Genomic DNA, 20399 nt, shown 5'->3' with positions numbered 1-20399 from the left:
TTCCTAAAATGCAATACAGGAGGTGGTTGAGAGCCAAACACAATGGCTTCTCCCCACTGAATCTGTTCCATTCACTTCTCTCTCTCTACCCTGTGTCTCTCTCTCTCTCTTTCTACCCCGTGTCTCTCATCCTCTTTCTACCCCGTGTCTCTCATCCTCTTTCTACCCCGTGTCTCTCATCCTCTTTCTACCCCGTGTCTCTCACTCTCTTTCTACCCTGTGTCTCTCATCCTCTCTCTCTACCCCGTGTCTCTCATCCTCTCTCTCTACCCGTGTCTCTCATCCTCTCTCTCTACCCCGTGTCTCTCATCCTCTCTCTCTACCCCGTGTCTCTCATCCTCTCTCTCTACCCCGTGTCTCTCATCCTCTCTCTCTACCCCGTGTCTCTCATCCTCTCTCTCTACCCCGTGTCTCTCATCCTCTCTCTCTACCCCGTGTCTCTCATCCTCTCTCTCTACCCCGTGTCTCTCATCCTCTCTCTCTCTACCCCGTGTCTCTCATCCTCTCTCTCTACCCCGTGTCTCTCATCCTCTCTCTCTACCCCGTGTCTCTCATCCTCTCTCTTTACCCCGTGTCTCTCATCCTCTCTCTCTACCCCGTGTCTCTCATCCTCTCTCTCTACCCCGTGTCTCTCATCCTCTCTCTCTACCCCGTGTCTCTCATCCTCTCTCTACCCCGTGTCTCTCATCCTCTCTCTACCCCGTGTCTCTCATCCTCTCTCTACCCCGTGTCTCTCATCCTCTCTCTCTATCCCGTGTCTCTCATCCTCTCTCTCTATCCCGTGTCTCTCATCCTCTCTCTCTACCCCGTGCCTCTCATCCTCTCTCTCTACCCTGTGCCTCTCTCATCCTGCCCTTTCTACCCTGTGCCTCTCATCCTCTCTCTCTACCCTGTGTCTCTCATCCTCTCTTTCTACCCCGTGTCTCTCATCCTCTCTCTACCCTGTGTCTCTCATCCTCTCTCTACCCTGTGTCTCTCATCCTCTCTTTCTACCCTGTGTCTCTCATCCTCTCTCTCTACCCTGTGTCTCTCATCCTCTCTTTCTACCCCGTGTATCTCATCCTCTCTCTCTACCCTGTGTCTCTCATCCTCTCTCTCTACCCTGTGTCTCTCATCCTCTCTCTCTACCCTGTGTCTCTCATCCTCTCTCTCTACCCTGTGTCTCTCATCCTCTCTCTCTACCCTGTGTCTCTCATCCTCTCTCTACCCTGTGCCTCTCATCCTCTCTTTCTACCCTGTGCCTCTCATCCTCTCTTTCTACCCTGTGTCTCTCATCCTCCTCTTTCTACCCTGTGTCTCTCATCCTCCTCTTTCTACCCTGTGCCTCTCATCCTCTCTCTCTACCCTGTGTCTCTCATCCTCCTCTTTCTACCCTGTGTCTCTCATCCTCCTCTTTCTACCCTGTGCCTCTCATCCTCCTTCTACCCTGTCTCTCTCCATCTTATTTCCTTTCTCACCTCTGAGATGTTTTTCTCTGTCTCTTTCCTCCTCTCCTCTATCTTCCTCTCGATGCCGACGATCCCCACCGCTCGCGTCCTTCCTGTCTGTAGGACGACCAGAGGGGAGACATTATTTACACGTACGCACAGAGAGAAAATCGCAGGGGGAGAGAATCACAAAGAGAGAGAGAGAATCGCAGGGAGAGAGAATCACAAAGAGAGAGAGAGAGAATCGCAGAGAGAGAATCGCAGAGAGAGAGAGAGAGAGAGAGAGAATCGCAGAGGGAGAGAATCGCAGGGGGAGAGAATCGCAGAGGGAGACTACCTTGATGAGGTCTGACCAAAACAACACACACAAAGCAACAATAGTCCCAGTAGGTGAGAGGAAGGAAAGGGGTTAGGAACAACAGCACATGTACCCGGCTCCATATTATAACAACTAGGGGCCCATAAAGCAACAGTCAAAAATATGAACTCCTAGTCGACATCCTTATATATATATATACATGTATAAAATATACACACAGACAAAAGTATGTGGACACCGGTTCAAATTAGTGGATTCGGCTATTTCAGCCACACCTGTTGCTGACAGGTGTATAAAATCCGGGCACACAGCCATTCAATCTCCATAGACAAACATTGTCAGTAGAATGGGCTGTACTGAAGAGCTCAGTGACTTTCAACGTGGCACCGTCAGAGGACGGCACCTTTCCAGCAAGTCAGTTCGTCAAATCTCTGCCCTGCCGCCATTGGACTCTGGAAAACGTGTTCTCTGCCATGATGAATTACGCTTCACCATCTGGCAGTCTGACAGACGAATCTGGGTTTGGCGGATGCCAGGAGAACGCTACCTGCCCCAATGCATAGTGCCAACTGTAAAGTTTGGTGGAGGAGGAATAATGGTCTGGGGCTGTTTTTCATGGTTCGGGCCCCTTAGTTCCAGTGAAGGAAAATCTTAACGCTACAACACACAATGACATTCTAGATTATTCTGTGCTTCTACCTTTATGGCAACAGTTTGGGGAAGGTCCTTTCCTGTTTCAGCATGACAATAACCCCGTGCACAAAGCGAGGTCCGTACAGAAATGGTTTGTCGAGATCGGTGTGGAAGAACTTGACTGGCCTGCACAGACCCTGACCTCAACCCCATCAAACACCTTCGGGATGAATTGGAACGCTGACTGTGAGTCAGGCCTAATCGCCCAACATCAGTGCCCGACCTCACTAATGCTCTTGTGGCTGAATGGAAGCAAGTCCCAGCAGCAGTTCCAACATCTAGTGGAAAGCCTTCCCAGAAGAGTGGAGGCTGTTATAGCAGCAATGTTCCAACATCTAGTGGAAAGCCTTCCCTGAAGAGTGGAGGCTGTTATAGCAGCGATGTTCCAACATCTAGTGGAAAGCCTTCCCAGAAGAGTGGAGGCTGTTATAGCAGCGATGTTCCAACATCTAGTGGAAAGCCTTCCCAGAAGAGTGGAGGCTGTTATAGCAGCGATGTTCCAACATCTAGTGGAAAGCCTTCCCAAAAGAGTGGAGGCTGTTATAGCAGCAATGTTCCAACATCTAGTGGAAAGCCTTCCCAGAAGAGTGGAGGCTGTTATAGCAGCAATGTTCCTACATCTAGTGGAAAGCCTTCCCAGAAGAGTGGAGGCTGTTATGGCATCAAAGGGGGGACCAACTCCATATTAATGCACATGATTTTGGAATGAGATGTTTGACAAGCAGGTGTCCACATACTTTTGGTCATGTAGTTTACGTCAGTCACTCAATTAGTCCCTGTCAGCTCCATTTTAGACAGCTAACTAAACTTAGCAACCAGCTAACCAAACTTAGTAACCAGCTAACCAAACTTAGTAACCAGCTAACCAAACTTAGTAACCAGCTAACCAAACTTAGTAACCAGCTAACCAAACTTAGTAACCAGCTAACCAAACTTAGTAACCAGCTAACCAAACTTAGTAACCAGCTAACTTAACTTAGTAACCAGCTAACCAAACTTAGTAACCAGCTAACCAAACTTAGTAACCAGCTAACCAAACTTAGTAACCAGCTAACCAAACTTAGTAACCAGCTAACCAAACTTAGTAACCAGCTAACCAAACTTAGTAACCAGCTAACCAAACTTAGTAACCAGCTAACCAAACTTAGTAACCAGCTAACTTAACTTAGTAACCAGCTAACCAAACTTAGTAACCAGCTAACCAAACTTAGTAACCAGCTAACTAAACTTAGTAACCAGCTAACTAAACTTAGTAACCAGCTAACTAAGTAACCAGCTAACTAAACTTAGTAACCAGCTACCTAAACGTAGTAACCAGCTACCTAAACGTAGCAACCAGCTAACCAAACTTAGTAACCAGCTAACCAAACTTAGTAACCAGCTAACCAAACTTAGTAACCAGCTAACCAAACTTAGTAACCAGCTAACTAAACTTAGTAACCAGCTAACTAAACTTAGTAACCAGCTAACCAAACTTAGTAACCAGCTAACCAAACTTAGTAACCAGCTAACTAAGTAACCAGATAACTAAGTAACCAACTAAGTAACCAGCTAACTAAACTTAGTCACCAGCTAACTAAACTTAGTAACCAGCTAACTAAACTTAGTCACCAGCTAACCAAACTTAGTAACCAGCTAACCAAACTTAGTAACCAGCTAACTAAGTAACCAGATAACTAAGTAACCAGCTAACTAAACTTAGTAATCAAGGTCAAAATAGCGTCCAGAGATCCTCATTGATTTTGTTAGTCAGTCTCACTCAGATATCATATTAAAAACTGTAAACAGTTCTCTCCACCCCATGGCAAAATGTGTAGAATTGTTAAATTTTCTCTCCACCCCATGGCAAAATATGTAGAATTGCAGCAAACTGGCTTTAAAACTGCAACATTTTCAGATGTTTTGTGGCCCCCACCACCAACAAATCTTCCCTGCTATAAACATTATGACATTATCCTTTGTCATTTAGAAAATAATAATTCTGGTCGATCCAGACACTGCGTCGTTGTTTTAACGACTGACGAGATTTCTTCCAATCTGACAATTGACTTGCCCACCCAAAATTATACAAATTGCCCTACAGACCGATAAGCGTAACCGGTTAAATGTATTTTTGGGGAGGTTAACCGTTCGTTAATTAACATCCCTAGGTGAAACAGTACCACCCTATTCCTGGGAGTCTTAGCATCTCAGTCAGATATTAAATCAGAATATAAGAGGTGCTTTACCAACAGAGGCCATAACAGAATAGACTAGGAAGTTAAGTAGAGTATAGCAGAGGAGAGTGGAATAGAGTAGAAAGTCCAGTTAGGTATAGCAGAGGAGAGTGGAATAGGGTAGATTGTCTGTTCTATGACGACCTCTGACCTGTGAGTTGGTTGCCGTAGGGATGGGTTGTGACATGGGCGTACTCTCCCATCTCTTCTGGCTCAACTCCTCGGTCAGCCTCCGGAAGAACTACCCGCAGACAGACAGACACAGACACCATGATGGCTCAGACTCAGTATAGAAAAAACAAACACGGTGCCATTTTGGCTCTAAATCAGCACGTATCGGACGACAGTTTCACTCACTGCTCATTCAATGGTATTTTCCATTCGTGTACATTCACATTTCAGTCATTCAGCAGATGCTCTTATCCAGAGAGACTTACAGGGATTAATTAGGGTTAAGTCCCCATCGCTCAAGGGAACAGACCAATTTTTTTTCACCTCGGGGATTGGAACCAGTGACCTTTCGGTTACAGTCTGTTCACGCTATTAACAACTGAGCCACATAAGGCCAATCGCATATCTACAGTGTCACTAGGCTGTATCCAATGGTACTACTCTCATTACATATTTACAGTGTCACTAGCAAGTATCCAATGGTACTACTCTCATTACATATTTACAGTGTCACTAGCAAGTATCCAATGGTACTACGCTCATTACATATTTACAGTGTCACTAGCAAGTATCCAATGGTACTACTCTCATTACATATTTAGTGTCACTCGCAAGTATCCAATCGTACTTCTCTCTTTACATAATTACAGTGTCACTAGCAAGTATCCAATGGTACTACGCTCATTACATATTTACAGTGTCACTAGGCAGTATCCAATGGTACTACTCTCATAGCGTCACTAGCCAGTATCCAATGGTACTACTCTCATTACATATTTACAGTGTCACTAGCAAGTATCCAATGGTACTACGCTCATTACATATTTACAGTGTCACTAGGCAGTATCCAATGGTACTACGCTCATTACATATTTACAGTGTCACTAGGCAGTATCCAATGGTACTACTCTCATAGTGTCACTAGCCAGTATCCAATGGTACTACTCTCATAGTGTCACTAGCCAGTATCCAATGGTACTACTCTCATTACATATTTACAGTGTCACTAGCAAGTATCCAATGGTACTACGCTCATTACATATTTACAGTGTCACTAGGCAGTATCCAATGGTACTACGCTCATTACATATTTACAGTGTCACTAGGCAGTATCCAATGGTACTACTCTCATAGCGTCACTAGCCAGTATCCAATGGTACTACTCTCATTACATATTTACAGTGTCACTAGGCAGTATCCAATGGTACTACTCTCATAGCGTCACTAGCCAGTATCCAATGGTACTACTCTCATTACATATTTACAGTGTCACTAGCAAGTATCCAATGGTACTACGCTCATTACATATTTACAGTGTCACTAGGCAGTATCCAATGGTACTACTCTCATAGTGTCACTAGCCAGTATCCAATGGTACTACTCTCATTACATATTTTCAGAAGGAATAATACTATAATATAAATAATAACAATAACACTATACTGGTAAATAATACTATATCATAATAATACTACAATAGTAATAAAAAGAATACAATAATAATAATGATAATAATAATACTGTAATAGTAGTAATAATAATAATACCAATAATACTATAACAGTATTAATAATACTACTATAGTAGTAACACCGGTAATAATACTATAGTAATAATAATACTAATAATAATACTATACTAGTAATATTATATTTCTATAGTAGTAATAATAATAATAATAATAATAGTACTAATAATAGTAATACTATAATAGTAATAATAATACTACCATAATGGTAATAATAATGATAATACTATAATAGTAATAATAATACTACTACTATAATAGTAATAATAAGAATACTATAATAATAATAATAATACTGTAGTAATACTATAATAGTAATAATAATACTACTATAATGGTAATAATAATGATAATACTATAATAGTAATAATAATACTACTATAATGGTAATAATAATGATAATACTATAATAATAATAATGATAATACTATAATAGTAATAATAATAATAATACTACTACTATAATAATAATAATAATAATGATAATACTATAATGGTAATAATAATGATAATACTATAATAATAATAATGATAATACTATAATAGTAATAATAATAATACTACTATAATAGTAATAATAATACTACTACTATAATAATAATAATAATAATAATAATACTATAATAATATTACTAATAATAATGATAATACTATAATAATAATAATACTATAATAATAATAATAATAATGATAATACTATAACAATAATAATAATAATGATAATACTATAATAGTAATAATAATAATAATAATACTACTATAATAATACTAATAATACTATAATAGTAGTAATAATAATAATAATACTAATAATAATACTATAATAGTAATAATGATAATAATAATAATACTATAATAGTAATAATAATAATAATAATAATAATAATACTATAATAGTAATAATAATAATAATACTATAATAGTAGTAATAATAATAATAATAACAATAATAATAATAATAATACTATAATAGTAATAATAATAATAATAATAATACTATAATAGTAATAATAATAATAATAATACTATAATAGTAATAATAATAATAATAATAATACTACTATAATAATAATAATAATAATACTACTATAATAATAATAATAATAATACTATAATAGTAATAATAATAATAATAATACTACTACTATAATAATAATAATAATAATACTATATTAGTAATAATAATAATAATAATAATACTACTAATAATAATAATAATACTATAATAGTAATAATAATAATAATAATACTATAATAGTAATAATAATAATAATAATAATAATAATACTATAATAGTAATAATAATATTAAATGACTACTACCTCTATCTGTCCATGCTCTTTGAAGGACAGTTTGAAGTAGGAGAACTTGCTCTGCTGGTAGGGTCCTGGCTCCTTATTGGCTGGGGAAGCGTGCAGGTGGACCACTATCTTGGCACTGCAGCGTCAGATACAGAGCGAGAGAGAGAGGAGGTTCTGTCATAGATCAATGATGAAAGCATAGTCAAGAGAGAGAGGGGAGGTTCTGCCATATATCAATGATGAAAGCATAGCCATGAGAGAGAGAGGGGAGGTTCTGCCATAGATCACTGATGAAAGCATAGTCAAGAGAGAGAGGGGAGGTTCTGTCATATATCAATGATGAAAGCATAGCCAAGAGAGAGAGGGGAGGTTATGTCATATATCAATGATGAAAGCATAGCCAAGGGAGAGAGAGAGAGGGGAGGTTCTGTCATATATCAATGATGAAAGCATAGCCAAGAGAGAGGGGAGGTTCTGTCATAGATCAATGATGAAAGCATAGCCAAGAGAGAGGGGAGGTTCTGTCATATATCAATGATGAAAGCATAGCCAAGAGAGAGGGAAGGTTCTGTCATATATCAATGATGAAAGCATAGCCATGAGAGAGGGGAGGTTCTGTCATATTTCAATGATGAAAGCATAGCCAAGAGAGAGGGGAGGTTCTGTCATAGATCAATGATGAAAGCATAGCCATGAGAGAGGGGAGGTTCTGTCATATATCAATGATGAAAGTATAGCCATGAGAGAGGGGAGGTTCTGTCATATATCAATGATGAAAGTATAGCCATGAGAGAGGGGAGGTTCTGTCATAGATCAATGATGAAAGCATAGCCATGAGAGAGGGGAGGTTCTGTCATAGATCAATGATGAAAGCATAGCCATGAGAGAGGGGAGGTTCTGTCATAGATCAATGATGAAAGCATAGCCAAGAGAGAGGGGATGTTCTGTCATATATCAATGATGAAAGCATAGCCATGAGAGAGGGGAGGTTCTGTCATAGATCAATGATGAAAGCATAGCCATGAGAGAGGGGGGATATTCTGTTTTATCCAAGCGACTTATAGTAGTCACGCGTACATACATGTGACATGTGAGTTGTCCTGCTACAAAGTGGTGGGTAGTGTTTCAATAGGCTACATGGTTTAATTAGGAGTCACCTCTTTCCAATACCCGCAGCTTGTTCCTCAAAGTAGATGATCTGAGAAAGGGGTATGGCTATGCAGCATTCCTACACACACACAGACACACAGACACATTAGGAGAGTAAATACTAGACACCATCATATCAGGAACATGGAAAAGGTCAAGAAAAGCATTAAAAATCACACTGGCTAATATGCAGATAAAGCTGTGGTGGGTGTTACCCATTGAATGTTGAATGTATATTTTTATGAAGTGTCACTGTACATGATTCTTCAGGTCCCTCCATATTAACTGGTGAGTACTCAGCAGAGCAATTCCAACATCCAACTTGGCCTGGTGGAAAAACAGAGCGAGAGAGGGACAACAAACGCTCAGATATGGGGCAGGCAGAAATGTGTATTTGGTCCGACCAAATACACAACAACGACCTCGTAAACGAACTCGTAAACGTGTTTGTTTCCGATTAGCTAGTTGACTAGATTTATTCCACTATTTCAAAGAACACATTTAGCTAGATGGCTAGCTAACAATGTAACGTTACCGACTTAGCTAACTAGCTGTTTTCCTTGCCTGGCAATGCGAGCTTGTTAACATCATACCTTGTCTTCTCCGTCATAAAGTTTGACACCTCGTTGTTGAATCACCAATGTTTCATTCATTTCCAGAAGACCATTTGACCATGTGAATCTGTCCATTTTACTTGAATCAACACAAAATACAAGTATAAATAAATATTTGCCAACTTCTCACAGATCCGACGACATTTCCGTGTCTACTTCCTCAAGGGTGTCCAAAAATGTGCCTGTTTGCGCCCCGCGGCCTGATTGAAAAACTGATCAATAAATCTATTATTTCACAGTATCTGCCTAAATAAAATATGAGAATACAATGGTCGTATCATAATTTGTGATTAATGTATAGTTCCACTTCAAACAAAAAATATTTGTTCTGAGAAAGTGATCTATTGAGTCATGTTTTTGAATGGGGTCCTAACAAAGGAAGTTGTCGCAGCGGTGTTAGCGGCTTAGTTTATTGTGGTTGTTATGTACAGTTCAAAATATGTCGATAAACTAAATGTACATACGATAGACGTTGTCAAACGCTTCAGTAAGGATAAAATTCATTGATATATTCATTTTTCCATAGAGTAATTTGACCCTTTCTGCTCTGGGCTAACAAACAGCAGATGTAAGCTAACATTAGCCAAGCTGTCAAGTAGCCAGTTTAACACAGCACTTTCTTGCTAGCTAACTAGCTAGCAATAGATTTTAAACGAGGACAACAAAGAAAACGTCGTAAATACTGTGCCGTTTGTGAATATACTTTGTCTTAAAGTCACATTATGAAGTGTATAGCTCTATTTTAATAGTAAGCTACCAGTAGTTTGTCCGTTTTTAGATTATGTCAGTGATATTGATTGTACTGTAACGTTAGTCCACTGACTCGAGCTAGACAGCCAGGTGGCTATTTAATCAAGGAGTTATTAACACTGAGAATCCGAGATCGTGTTATCCGATCAAACATGGATAAAAAATCATTCGACATCGTCTTAGACGAAATCAGGAAGGTAAGTTTGGTTCAGTTAACCCAAGTGGCTAATAAAAATTATTTAACACCTAAACGACATTGTCAGCTGAATGAGAATCTGAGTTTACACGACTCACGAGACTGAATATGGCAATTATACTTTAATAAGCCGAGGAAGCAGCCATTCAACTTGTCATTTTCAAGCTTGATACCGTTAAAATACGTTAGGTACTTACCAAATAATTTTTCGATGAGCAACTGCAGTCTTTACTTATGTAAATTAATTACGTACTAACAAAAAAGGTGTAAAAAAGAAAAAATGCCTTGTCTGAAAGGTATTATTTACCTATTCTGCACCTCCTGCAATAAATAGTCGTGGAATTAAAATACAGTAAATAAAGCCTAGCCTATCTAGAAATATACAAACGCTGTAAAAACGTGCCCTATATTGTCTAGTTAATCTAGTTACATAAAATATTATTGCATTCTATGAACCGCGGGTGAAACGACAGATTGGTATGAAGTTCATACACTGTTGTAGGTGATCAAATCAATGGCCTTTCCTGCTGCTGGATCAGCCAACCAACGTGCGTGACAGTAATGAGTGATTTTTATTGGAGGTACAGAAAAGGATTTGGTCATGTACACTTGTTCAAAACAATACTTAAATTCTTTCCAGGCATTTTGTCCGGTTACATGTAACTTTTTATTTCAAATGTTTTTGTTGGTACATAATGATGATAGAAACGCCATTCTTTGTTAAGTACCAAAAGTATTTTGACATTATTACGCTTGAAAAGCTGGTAGATGGCAAGTTGACTGGCTTCAAGGAGAATTGCCATATTCAACACCTGTAAACCCAGATTCTGGTTCACGGCTCAGCTATCTGGCTATGGAGAGCATAGCAGACGTTATCCACACCACTGACTGATTAATGTACACTAGGAGTCATTTCCAATGGTTTTTACTGGGCTTCTCTCTCTGCAGTGCGTGCTAACAGATCAGCGGATTAAGGCGATAGAGCAGGTGCACGGGTACTTCTCCAGCGAGCAGGTACAGTAGCTAGCAAACAGAGAAGGTTGATGAATGACAGCCAGTCACAGAGACATGCTAACCCCCTCTCCCTCCAGGTAATAGACATGCTAACCCCCCCCTCTCCCTCCAGGTAATAGACATGCTAACCCCATCTCCCTCCAGGTGGTAGACATGCTAACCCCCCCCCTTTCCCTCCAGGTAATGGACATGCTGAAGTACTTCTCCTGGGCAGATCCTCAGATCAAAGCTGTCAAAGCTCTTCAACATGTGAGTGACAACAACAACAGCCAACTCTGATAATGTTTTGTGTATTACTCTGTAAACAGTAGATAGACGGTGCATTCGGAAAGTATTCAGACCCCTTGACCTTTTTTCACATTTTGTTACGTTACAGCCTTATTCTAAATGGATGAAATAAAACATTTTCCTCATCAATCTACACACAATACCCCATGATGACATCACAATACCCCATAATGACATCACAATATCCCATAATGACATCACAGTACCCCATAATGACATCACAATACCACATAATGACATCACAATATCCCATAATGACATCACAGTACCCCATAATGTCATCACAATACCCCATAATGACATCACAGTACCCCACAGTGAGAAAGTGAAAACAGGTTTTTAATGCATTTTTACAAAAAGCAGCTATGAAGTTGAAGGAATTGTCTGTAGCGCTCCGAGACAGGATTGTGTTGAGGCACAGATCTGAGGAAGGGTACCAAAACATTTCTGCAGCATTGAAGGTCCCCAAGAACACAGTGGCCTCCGTCACTCTTAAATGGAAGAAGTTTGGAACCACCAAGACTCTTCCTAGAGATGGCCGAACTGAGCAACGTCTCTGGAGAGACCTGAAAATAATAGCTGTGCAGCAACACTCCCCATTAAACCTGATAGAGCTTGAGAGGATCTTCAGAGAAGAATGGGAGAAACTCCCCAAATACAGGTGTGACAAGCTAGTAGCATCAGACCCAAGAAGACTTGAGGCTGTAATGACTGCCAATGGTGCTTCAACAAAGTACTGAGTAAAGGGTCTGAATACTTATGTAAATATGAATTTTCAGTTTTTAATTTTTTTTTAAAATAAAAATTAATATATACACTTGCAAAAATGTCTAAAAACCTGTTTTTGCTTTTTAGGGTATTGTGTATAGATAGATGACAGGAAAAAAACTATTTAATCAATTTTAGAGTAAGGCTGAAACGTAACAAAATGTGGAAAAAGTCAAGGGGTCTGAATACTTTCCTAAAGCGCTGAACAAAATTATTATTATAAATGATTATTATAAATGATTATATAAATGATTGTTATAAATTATTATATAAATTATTATTATAAATTATTATATAAATGATTACTATAAATGATTATATAAATGATTATATAAATGATTATTATATAAATGATTATTATAAATTATTATTATAAATTATTATATAAATTACACAATTAAATGGTACAATGTTTGAAGTTGGTTGCAGACAGGCCATGTTGGTTGCAGACAGGCCATGTGTAGTCGATGTGATTTATAGGAGATTTATTTTTAATCAGGATATTTTCTACCTGCAGGCTGCAATGTTTTTATTTGTTGGCTTCATGTCGGCTATTTTTACATTATTGACAATCAAACTTTCTTTTTATGTTTGTATCATTTGCATTTAGATTTGGATAGAATTTTGATCAACAGGACAATGATTTTGAGACACGAAGACATTTATTAGAAATGAAATGAAACTGTTTCTCACTAAAATGTGCATATGGAAACCATAACTGACATACAGATTGGTAGAAATGGTAAGATAAATTGGCATTCTGCGAAAGCCGTCAGGAGCTGGAGGAGAATAGTTGGCGCCCTCTTGAGGCATTTGTCCTATCTCATCAAATCGTAAGCTTAAAGCATCAGACGAGCTCAATGCATATAGTTGATTTTATTAAACACATAGGGTGTGTCTATAAATGGAAAAATACACGTTTTAAAATGTTCACCAATCGATTAGTCGAAAGAACAGTCGATTTTCGGTAGACCAAGATCATTTTTAGTTGGGGACAGCCCTAATAAATACATTTCTTAGAAGGTTCTTAGAAATCGATCTTCAGTCGTTGGATATTCTGTTTAGAGTTGGTATTGGCACGGTTTAAACCTGTTCACTATGGCAGACTGTCAGTGTTCCTCTAAACTTGAGCACTATGGCAGACTCTGTCAGTCATCCTCTAAACCTGAGCACTATGGCAGACTTGTCAGTCATCTTCTAAACCTGAGCACTATGGCAGACTCTTGTCAGTCATCCTCTAAACCTGAGCACTATGGCAGACTTGTCAGTCATCCTCTACACCTGAGCACTATGGCAGACTTGTCAGTCATCCTCTAAACCTGAGCACTATGGCAGACTGTCAGTGTTCCTCTAAACTTGAGCACTATGGCAGACTTGTCAGTCATCCTCTAAACCTGAGCACTATGGCAGACTCTTGTCAGTCATCCTCTAAACCTGAGCACTATGGCAGACTTGTCAGTCATCCTCTACACCTGAGCACTATGGCAGACTTGTCAGTCATCCTCTAAACCTGAGCACTATGGCAGACTGTCAGTGTTCCTCTAAACTTGAGCACTATGGCAGACTCTTGTTAGTCATCCTCTAAACCTGAGCACTATGGCAGACTTGTCAGTCATCCTCTACACCTGAGCACTATGGCAGACTTGTCAGTCATCCTCTAAACCTGAGCACTATGGCAGACTGTCAGTGTTCCTTGAAACTTGAGCACTATGGCAGACTCTGTCAGTCATCCTCTAAACCTGAGCACTATGGCAGACTCTGTCAGTCATCCTCTAAACCTGAGCACTATGGCAGACTCTTGTCAGTCATCCTCTAAACCTGAGCACTATGGCAGACTTGTCAGTCATCCTCTAAACCTGAGCACTATGGCAGACTGTCAGTGTTCCTCTAAACTTGAGCACTATGGCAGACTTGTCAGTCATCCTCTAAACCTGAGCACTATGGCAGACTCTGTCAGTCATCCTCTAAACCTGAGCACTATGGCAGACTCTGTCAGTCATCCTTTAACTTCTTGAAAACCGTTAATTCACCGAAGTGTGGCAATTCCTCTACTTCTACACACAAGCAACAAAGATCTCTAAACTAGAGATGGACATGTGACATCCTGAATTTTATGGGGGGGAAGAAAAAAAAAGAAAGAAAAAAAAAAGTTTTTAAAATAATAATAAAATGCTTGACTCTCTTGACCAATCAGAATGTTGCAACAGCACATGGCAGACGTAACCAGTGGACATGCTGCTTTTTAAAATGTAATTTTGGGCATGAAAAGCAACAGTGGAAGGAAGACAAGGCGGTCTGAAAATGGGTAGATAATTACTGAGATCACAACTATCCCCACCCTTTTTGTGACTATGTGGCTATTTAGCTAAATACTGGCCTGCATGTTTTGATTAAACTTTGACTCTTTGTGTGTTTCTTCCAGAAAATGGTTGCCATCCCCACTACCAAAGTGGCCAACATCCTCAACTGTTTTACCTTCTCTAAGGACCGACTGGTGGTTCTGGAACTCATAGCTCTGTGAGTAACTCTACTTTACACACACACACACACACACACAACAGAGTTTCCTTTTGGAAAATGTGATGCCAGACATTTTAGAAATTTACCGGACCCATATGCATTGGGTGTGTAACCTGATTAGGGAGTCCACCCACTAACCTGATTGGGGCGTCCACCCACTAACCTGATTAGGGCGTCCACCCACTAACCTGATTAGGGCGTCCATCCACTAACCTGATTAGGGCGTCCACCCACTAACCTGATTAGGGAGTCCATCCACTAACCTGATTAGGGCGTCCACCCACTAACCTGATTAGGGCGTCCACCCACTAACCTGATTAGGGCGTCCACCCACTAACCTGATTGGGGCGTCCACCCACTAACCTGATTAGGGAGTCCACCCACTAACCTGACTGGGGCGTCCACCCACTAACCTGATTAGGGCGTCCACCCACTAACCTGATTGGGGCGTCCACCCACTAACCTGATTAGGGAGTCCACCCACTAACCTGACTGGGGCGTCCACCCACTAACCTGACTGGGGCGTCCACCCACTAACCTGATTAGGGCGTCCACCCACTAACCTGATTAGGGCGTCCACCCACTAACCTGATTAGGGCGTCCACCCACTAACCTGATTAGGGCGTCCACCCACTAACCTGATTAGGGCGTCCACCCACTAACCTGATTAGGGCGTCTACCCACTAACCTGATTAGGGAGTCCACCCACTAACCTGACTGGGGCGTCCACCCACTAACCTGACTGGGGCGTCCACCCACTAACCTGATTGGGGCGTCCACCAACTAACCTGATTAGGGCGTCCACCCACTAACCTGACTGGGGCGTCCACCCACTAACCTGACTGGGGCGTCCACCCACTAACCTGATTGGGGCGTCCACCCACTAACCTGATTAGGGCGTCCACCCACTAACCTGATTAGGGCGTCCACCCACTAACCTGATTAGGGAGTCCACCCACTAACCTGATTAGGGAGTCCACCCACTAACCTGATTGGGGCGTCCACCCACTAACCTGATTGGGGCGTCCACCCACTAACCTGATTAGGGCGTCCACCCACTAACCTGATTAGGGCGTCCACCCACTAACCTGATTAGGGCGTCCACCCACTAACCTGATTAGGGAGTCCACCCACTAACCTGATTAGGGAGTCCACCCACTAACCTGATTAGGGCGTCCACCCACTAACCTGATTAGGGCGTCCACCCACTAACCTGATTAGGGAGTCCACCCACTAACTTGATTAGGGAGTCCACCCACTAACCTGATTAGGGAGTCCACCCACTAACCTGATTAGGGAGTCCACCCACTAACCTGATTAGGGAGTCCACCCACTAACCTGATTAGGGAGTCCACCCACTAACCTGATTAGGGCGTCCACCCACTAACCTGATTAGGGAGTCCACCCACTAACCTGATTAGGGCGTCCACCCACTAACCTGATTAGGGCGTCCACCCACTAACCTGATTAGGGAGTCCACCCACTAACCTGATTAGGGCGTCCACCCACTAACCTGATTAGGGCGTCCACCCACTAACCTGATTAGGGCGTCCACCCACTAACCTGATTAGGGCGTCCACCCACGGTGCTCAGAATGACCGAAATCACATTTTACATTATGTTAATTCACATTAACAGAAGAGTTAGATTATGGTAATTCATATTAACAGAACAGTTAGATTATGGTAATTCATATTAACAGAACAGTTAGATTATGGTAATTCATATTAACATAACATTTAGATTATGGTAATTCATATTAACAGAACAGTTAGATTATGGTAATTCATATTAACAGAACAGTTAGATTATGGTAATTCATATTAACAGAACAGTTAGATTATGGTAATTCATATTAACATAACATTTACATTATGTTAATTCATATTAACATAACAGTTAGATTATGGTAATTCATATTAACAGAACAGTTAGATTATGGTAATTCATATTAACAGAACAGTTAGATTATGGTAATTCATATTAACAGGACAGTTAGATTATGGTAATTCACATTAACAGGACAGTTAGATTATGGTAATTCACATTAACAGAACAGTTAGATTATGGTAATTCATATTAACAGAACAGTTAGATTATGGTAATTCGTATTAACAGAACAGTTAGATTATGGTAATTCATATTAACAGAACAGTTAGATTATGGTAATTCATATTAACATAACATTTACATTATGGTAATTCACATTAACAGAACAGTTAGATTATGGTAATTCATATTAACAGAACAGTTAGATTATGGTAATTCATATTAACAGAACAGTTAGATTATGGTAATTCATATTAACAGAACAGTTAGATTATGGTAATTCATATTAACAGAACAGTTAGATTATGGTAATTCATATTAACAGAACAGTTAGATTATGGTAATTCATATTAACATAACATTTAGATTATGGTAATTCATATTAACAGAACAGTTAGATTATGGTAATTCATATTAACAGAACAGTTAGATTATGGTAATTCATATTAACAGAACAGTTAGATTATGGTAATTCATATTAACATAACATTTACATTATGGTAATTCATATTAACAGGACAGTTAGATTATGGTAATTCACATTAACAGAACAGTTCGATTATGGTAATTCATATTAACAGAACAGTTAGATTATGGTAATTCATAATATTAACAGTGTGTTCAGTGACAGTATTACCGAACAGAAATATAAATGCAACAATTTCAAAGGTTTTTTGAAACTGATATAGTCTCTGTATCTGTGTACGTGTGATAAATAAGATACATAACGAATATACTGTACAAACTTAATTCCACTCAATTTAGCTAATTAACCTATAGACCGATAACAAATGCATTTATTGAATAGGCTAAAAAAAAAAAAGGCATTATTTAGAAATGTTATATATATTTATATGTATAATATATACTTTTTCTGACAGTTTGCCGGTGCCAATTTTATTTAGCAACAAAAAAGTTATAACTTTTACCAGCGAACGTAAACCCTGACACACACACACACACACACACATGTTATGTTATTCTATCCTCGTGGGGACCATTTATTTCCATTCTAAATCCTATTTTTCATAACCTGAACCCGAACCCTAAATCTAACCACTAACCCCTTACCCTAACCCTAATTGTAACCCCTAAGCTTAAAGTAGCCTTTTTCCCCCATGGGTACTTGGGAATTGTCCCCACAAGGGTGAATGTTATTTGTTGTACTATCCTTGTGGGGACGTTGAGGGGGTTTAGGGCCCCAGAAGTATAGAAGAACCAACAAACGTGTGTTCTAGATCCTCATACTGAATGTGTTCTAGATCCTCATACTGAATGTGTTCTAGATCCTCATACTGTATGTGTTCTAGATCCTCATACTGTATGTGTTCCAGATCCTCATACTGTATGTGTTCCAGATCCTCATACTGTATGTGTTCTAGATCCTCATACTGTATGTGTTCTAGATCCTCATACTGAATGTGTTCTAGATCCTCATACTGAATGTGTTCTAGATCCTCATACTGAATGTGTTCTAGATCCTCATACTGAATGTGTTCTAGATCCTCATACTGTATGTGTTCCAGATCCTCATACTGTATGTGTTCCAGATCCTCATACTGAATGTGTTCTAGATCCTCATACTGTATGTGTTCTAGATCCTCATACTGTATGTGTTCTAGATCCTCATACTGAATGTGTTCTAGATCCTCATACTGAATGTGTTCTAGATCCTCATACTGTATGTGTTCTAGATCCTCATACTGTATGTGTTCTAGATCCTCATACTGAATGTGTTCTAGATCCTCATACTGTATGTGTTCTAGATCCTCATACTGAATGTGTTCTAGATCCTCATACTGTATGTGTTCTAGATCCTCATACTGAATGTGTTCTGAGTAACTCTACATCTGGGCTGTATTCATTAGTAGACACCCTAAGCTTAAAGTAGCCTTTTTCCCCCATGGGTACTTGGGAATTGTCCCCACAAGGGTGAATGTTATTTGTTGTACTATCCTTGTGGGGACGTTGAGGGGGTTTAGGGCCCCAGAAGTATAGAAGAACCAACAAACGTGTGTTCTAGATCCTCATACTGAATGTGTTCTAGATCCTCATACTGAATGTGTTCTAGATCCTCATACTGTATGTGTTCTAGATCCTCATACTGTATGTGTTCCAGATCCTCATACTGTATGTGTTCCAGATCCTCATACTGTATGTGTTCTAGATCCTCATACTGTATGTGTTCTAGATCCTCATACTGAATGTGTTCTAGATCCTCATACTGAATGTGTTCTAGATCCTCATACTGAATGTGTTCTAGATCCTCATACTGAATGTGTTCTAGATCCTCATACTGTATGTGTTCCAGATCCTCATACTGTATGTGTTCCAGATCCTCATACTGAATGTGTTCTAGATCCTCATACTGTATGTGTTCTAGATCCTCATACTGTATGTGTTCTAGATCCTCATACTGAATGTGTTCTAGATCCTCATACTGAATGTGTTCTAGATCCTCATACTGTATGTGTTCTAGATCCTCATACTGTATGTGTTCTAGATCCTCATACTGAATGTGTTCTAGATCCTCATACTGTATGTGTTCTAGATCCTCATACTGAATGTGTTCTAGATCCTCATACTGTATGTGTTCTAGATCCTCATACTGAATGTGTTCTGAGTAACTCTACATCTGGGCTGTATTCATTAGTAGACACTGTAGCAAAAACATTCTGCAACAGAAAAACAAAAACAAGCATTTCTTCATGGACTAGTTCTGATTTGCTTCCGTGATTTCGTTACTAGTGAATAGAGCCTAAACCTTACTTGATATAGGAAGGCTGGGACATCCTTGAATTGCTTGCGCTTGAATGTGCTAACGACTTAAAATCGAATCAGTTGATGGATCACAACAGCTACTCGATTAGTTAGTTGATTGATTGGCAGATTGATTGGTTAATTAACAACCCCGGTGGGTTGTGTTCTTCTGCCAGGAACATCTCGGATGCCCAGAACTACCGTCCCGTAGAGGACCTGTTCCGTATTCACCTGTCTGAGAAGAAACGAGCCCGCAGGATCCTAGAGCAGGTAACTCACACACTGTCCTGTACTGCTCTAGCTGTGTTGTGTTGTGATCTGTTCTAGTTGTGTAATGTTATGTATTCTAGGTGTGTTATGTCATGTTATGTCATAATGTATTATAGGTGTGTTATGTCATAATGTATTCTAGGTGTGTTATGGCACACTGTATTCTAGGTGTGTAATGTCATGTATTCTAGGTGTGTTATGTCATGTTATGGCATAATGTATTCTAGGTGTGTTATGTCATGTATTCTAGGTGTTTTATGTCATGTATTCTAGGTGTGTTATGGCACACTGTATTCTAGGTGTGTTATGTTATGTATTCTAGTTGTGTTATGTCGTAATGTATTCTAGGTGTGTTATGGCACACTG

General features: G+C 39.5%; 2 protein-coding genes across 3 annotated transcripts in view; one reads left to right on the top strand and one right to left on the bottom strand.

Annotated features, from left to right (window-relative positions):
* Positions 1–9603, bottom strand: part of vps36 (vacuolar protein sorting 36 homolog) — a 41972-nt gene extending 32369 nt beyond the window's left edge. The window contains exons 1-6 of the mRNA XM_036967253.1: positions 9398–9603; positions 9063–9131; positions 8813–8883; positions 7677–7791; positions 4807–4896; positions 1458–1544 (exon numbers count right to left, since the gene is read on the bottom strand). Coding sequence (XP_036823148.1) covers positions 1458–1544; positions 4807–4896; positions 7677–7791; positions 8813–8883; positions 9063–9131; positions 9398–9493 — 528 coding nt within the window. The 5' untranslated portion in view covers positions 9494–9603. The remainder of the gene's footprint in view (positions 1–1457; positions 1545–4806; positions 4897–7676; positions 7792–8812; positions 8884–9062; positions 9132–9397) is intronic.
* Positions 9604–9775: 172 nt separating this feature from the next.
* Positions 9776–20399, top strand: part of proser1 (proline and serine rich 1) — a 28125-nt gene continuing 17501 nt past the window's right edge. The window contains exons 1-5 of one of the 2 annotated variants that reach the window (XM_036967251.1): positions 9776–10365; positions 11313–11378; positions 11559–11627; positions 14857–14951; positions 19940–20033. In XM_036967251.1, the coding sequence (XP_036823146.1) occupies positions 10321–10365; positions 11313–11378; positions 11559–11627; positions 14857–14951; positions 19940–20033 (369 nt within the window). In that variant the 5' untranslated portion in view covers positions 9776–10320. The remainder of the gene's footprint in view (positions 10366–11312; positions 11379–11558; positions 11628–14856; positions 14952–19939; positions 20034–20399) is intronic. The other variant, XM_036967252.1, reaches the window with a different exon arrangement.

Source organism: Oncorhynchus mykiss, chromosome Y, assembly GCF_013265735.2.
Source record: "Oncorhynchus mykiss isolate Arlee chromosome Y, USDA_OmykA_1.1, whole genome shotgun sequence".
NCBI classification, from domain to species: Eukaryota; Metazoa; Chordata; class Actinopteri; order Salmoniformes; family Salmonidae; genus Oncorhynchus; species Oncorhynchus mykiss.
This window is presented reverse-complemented; position numbering and strand designations above follow the sequence as displayed.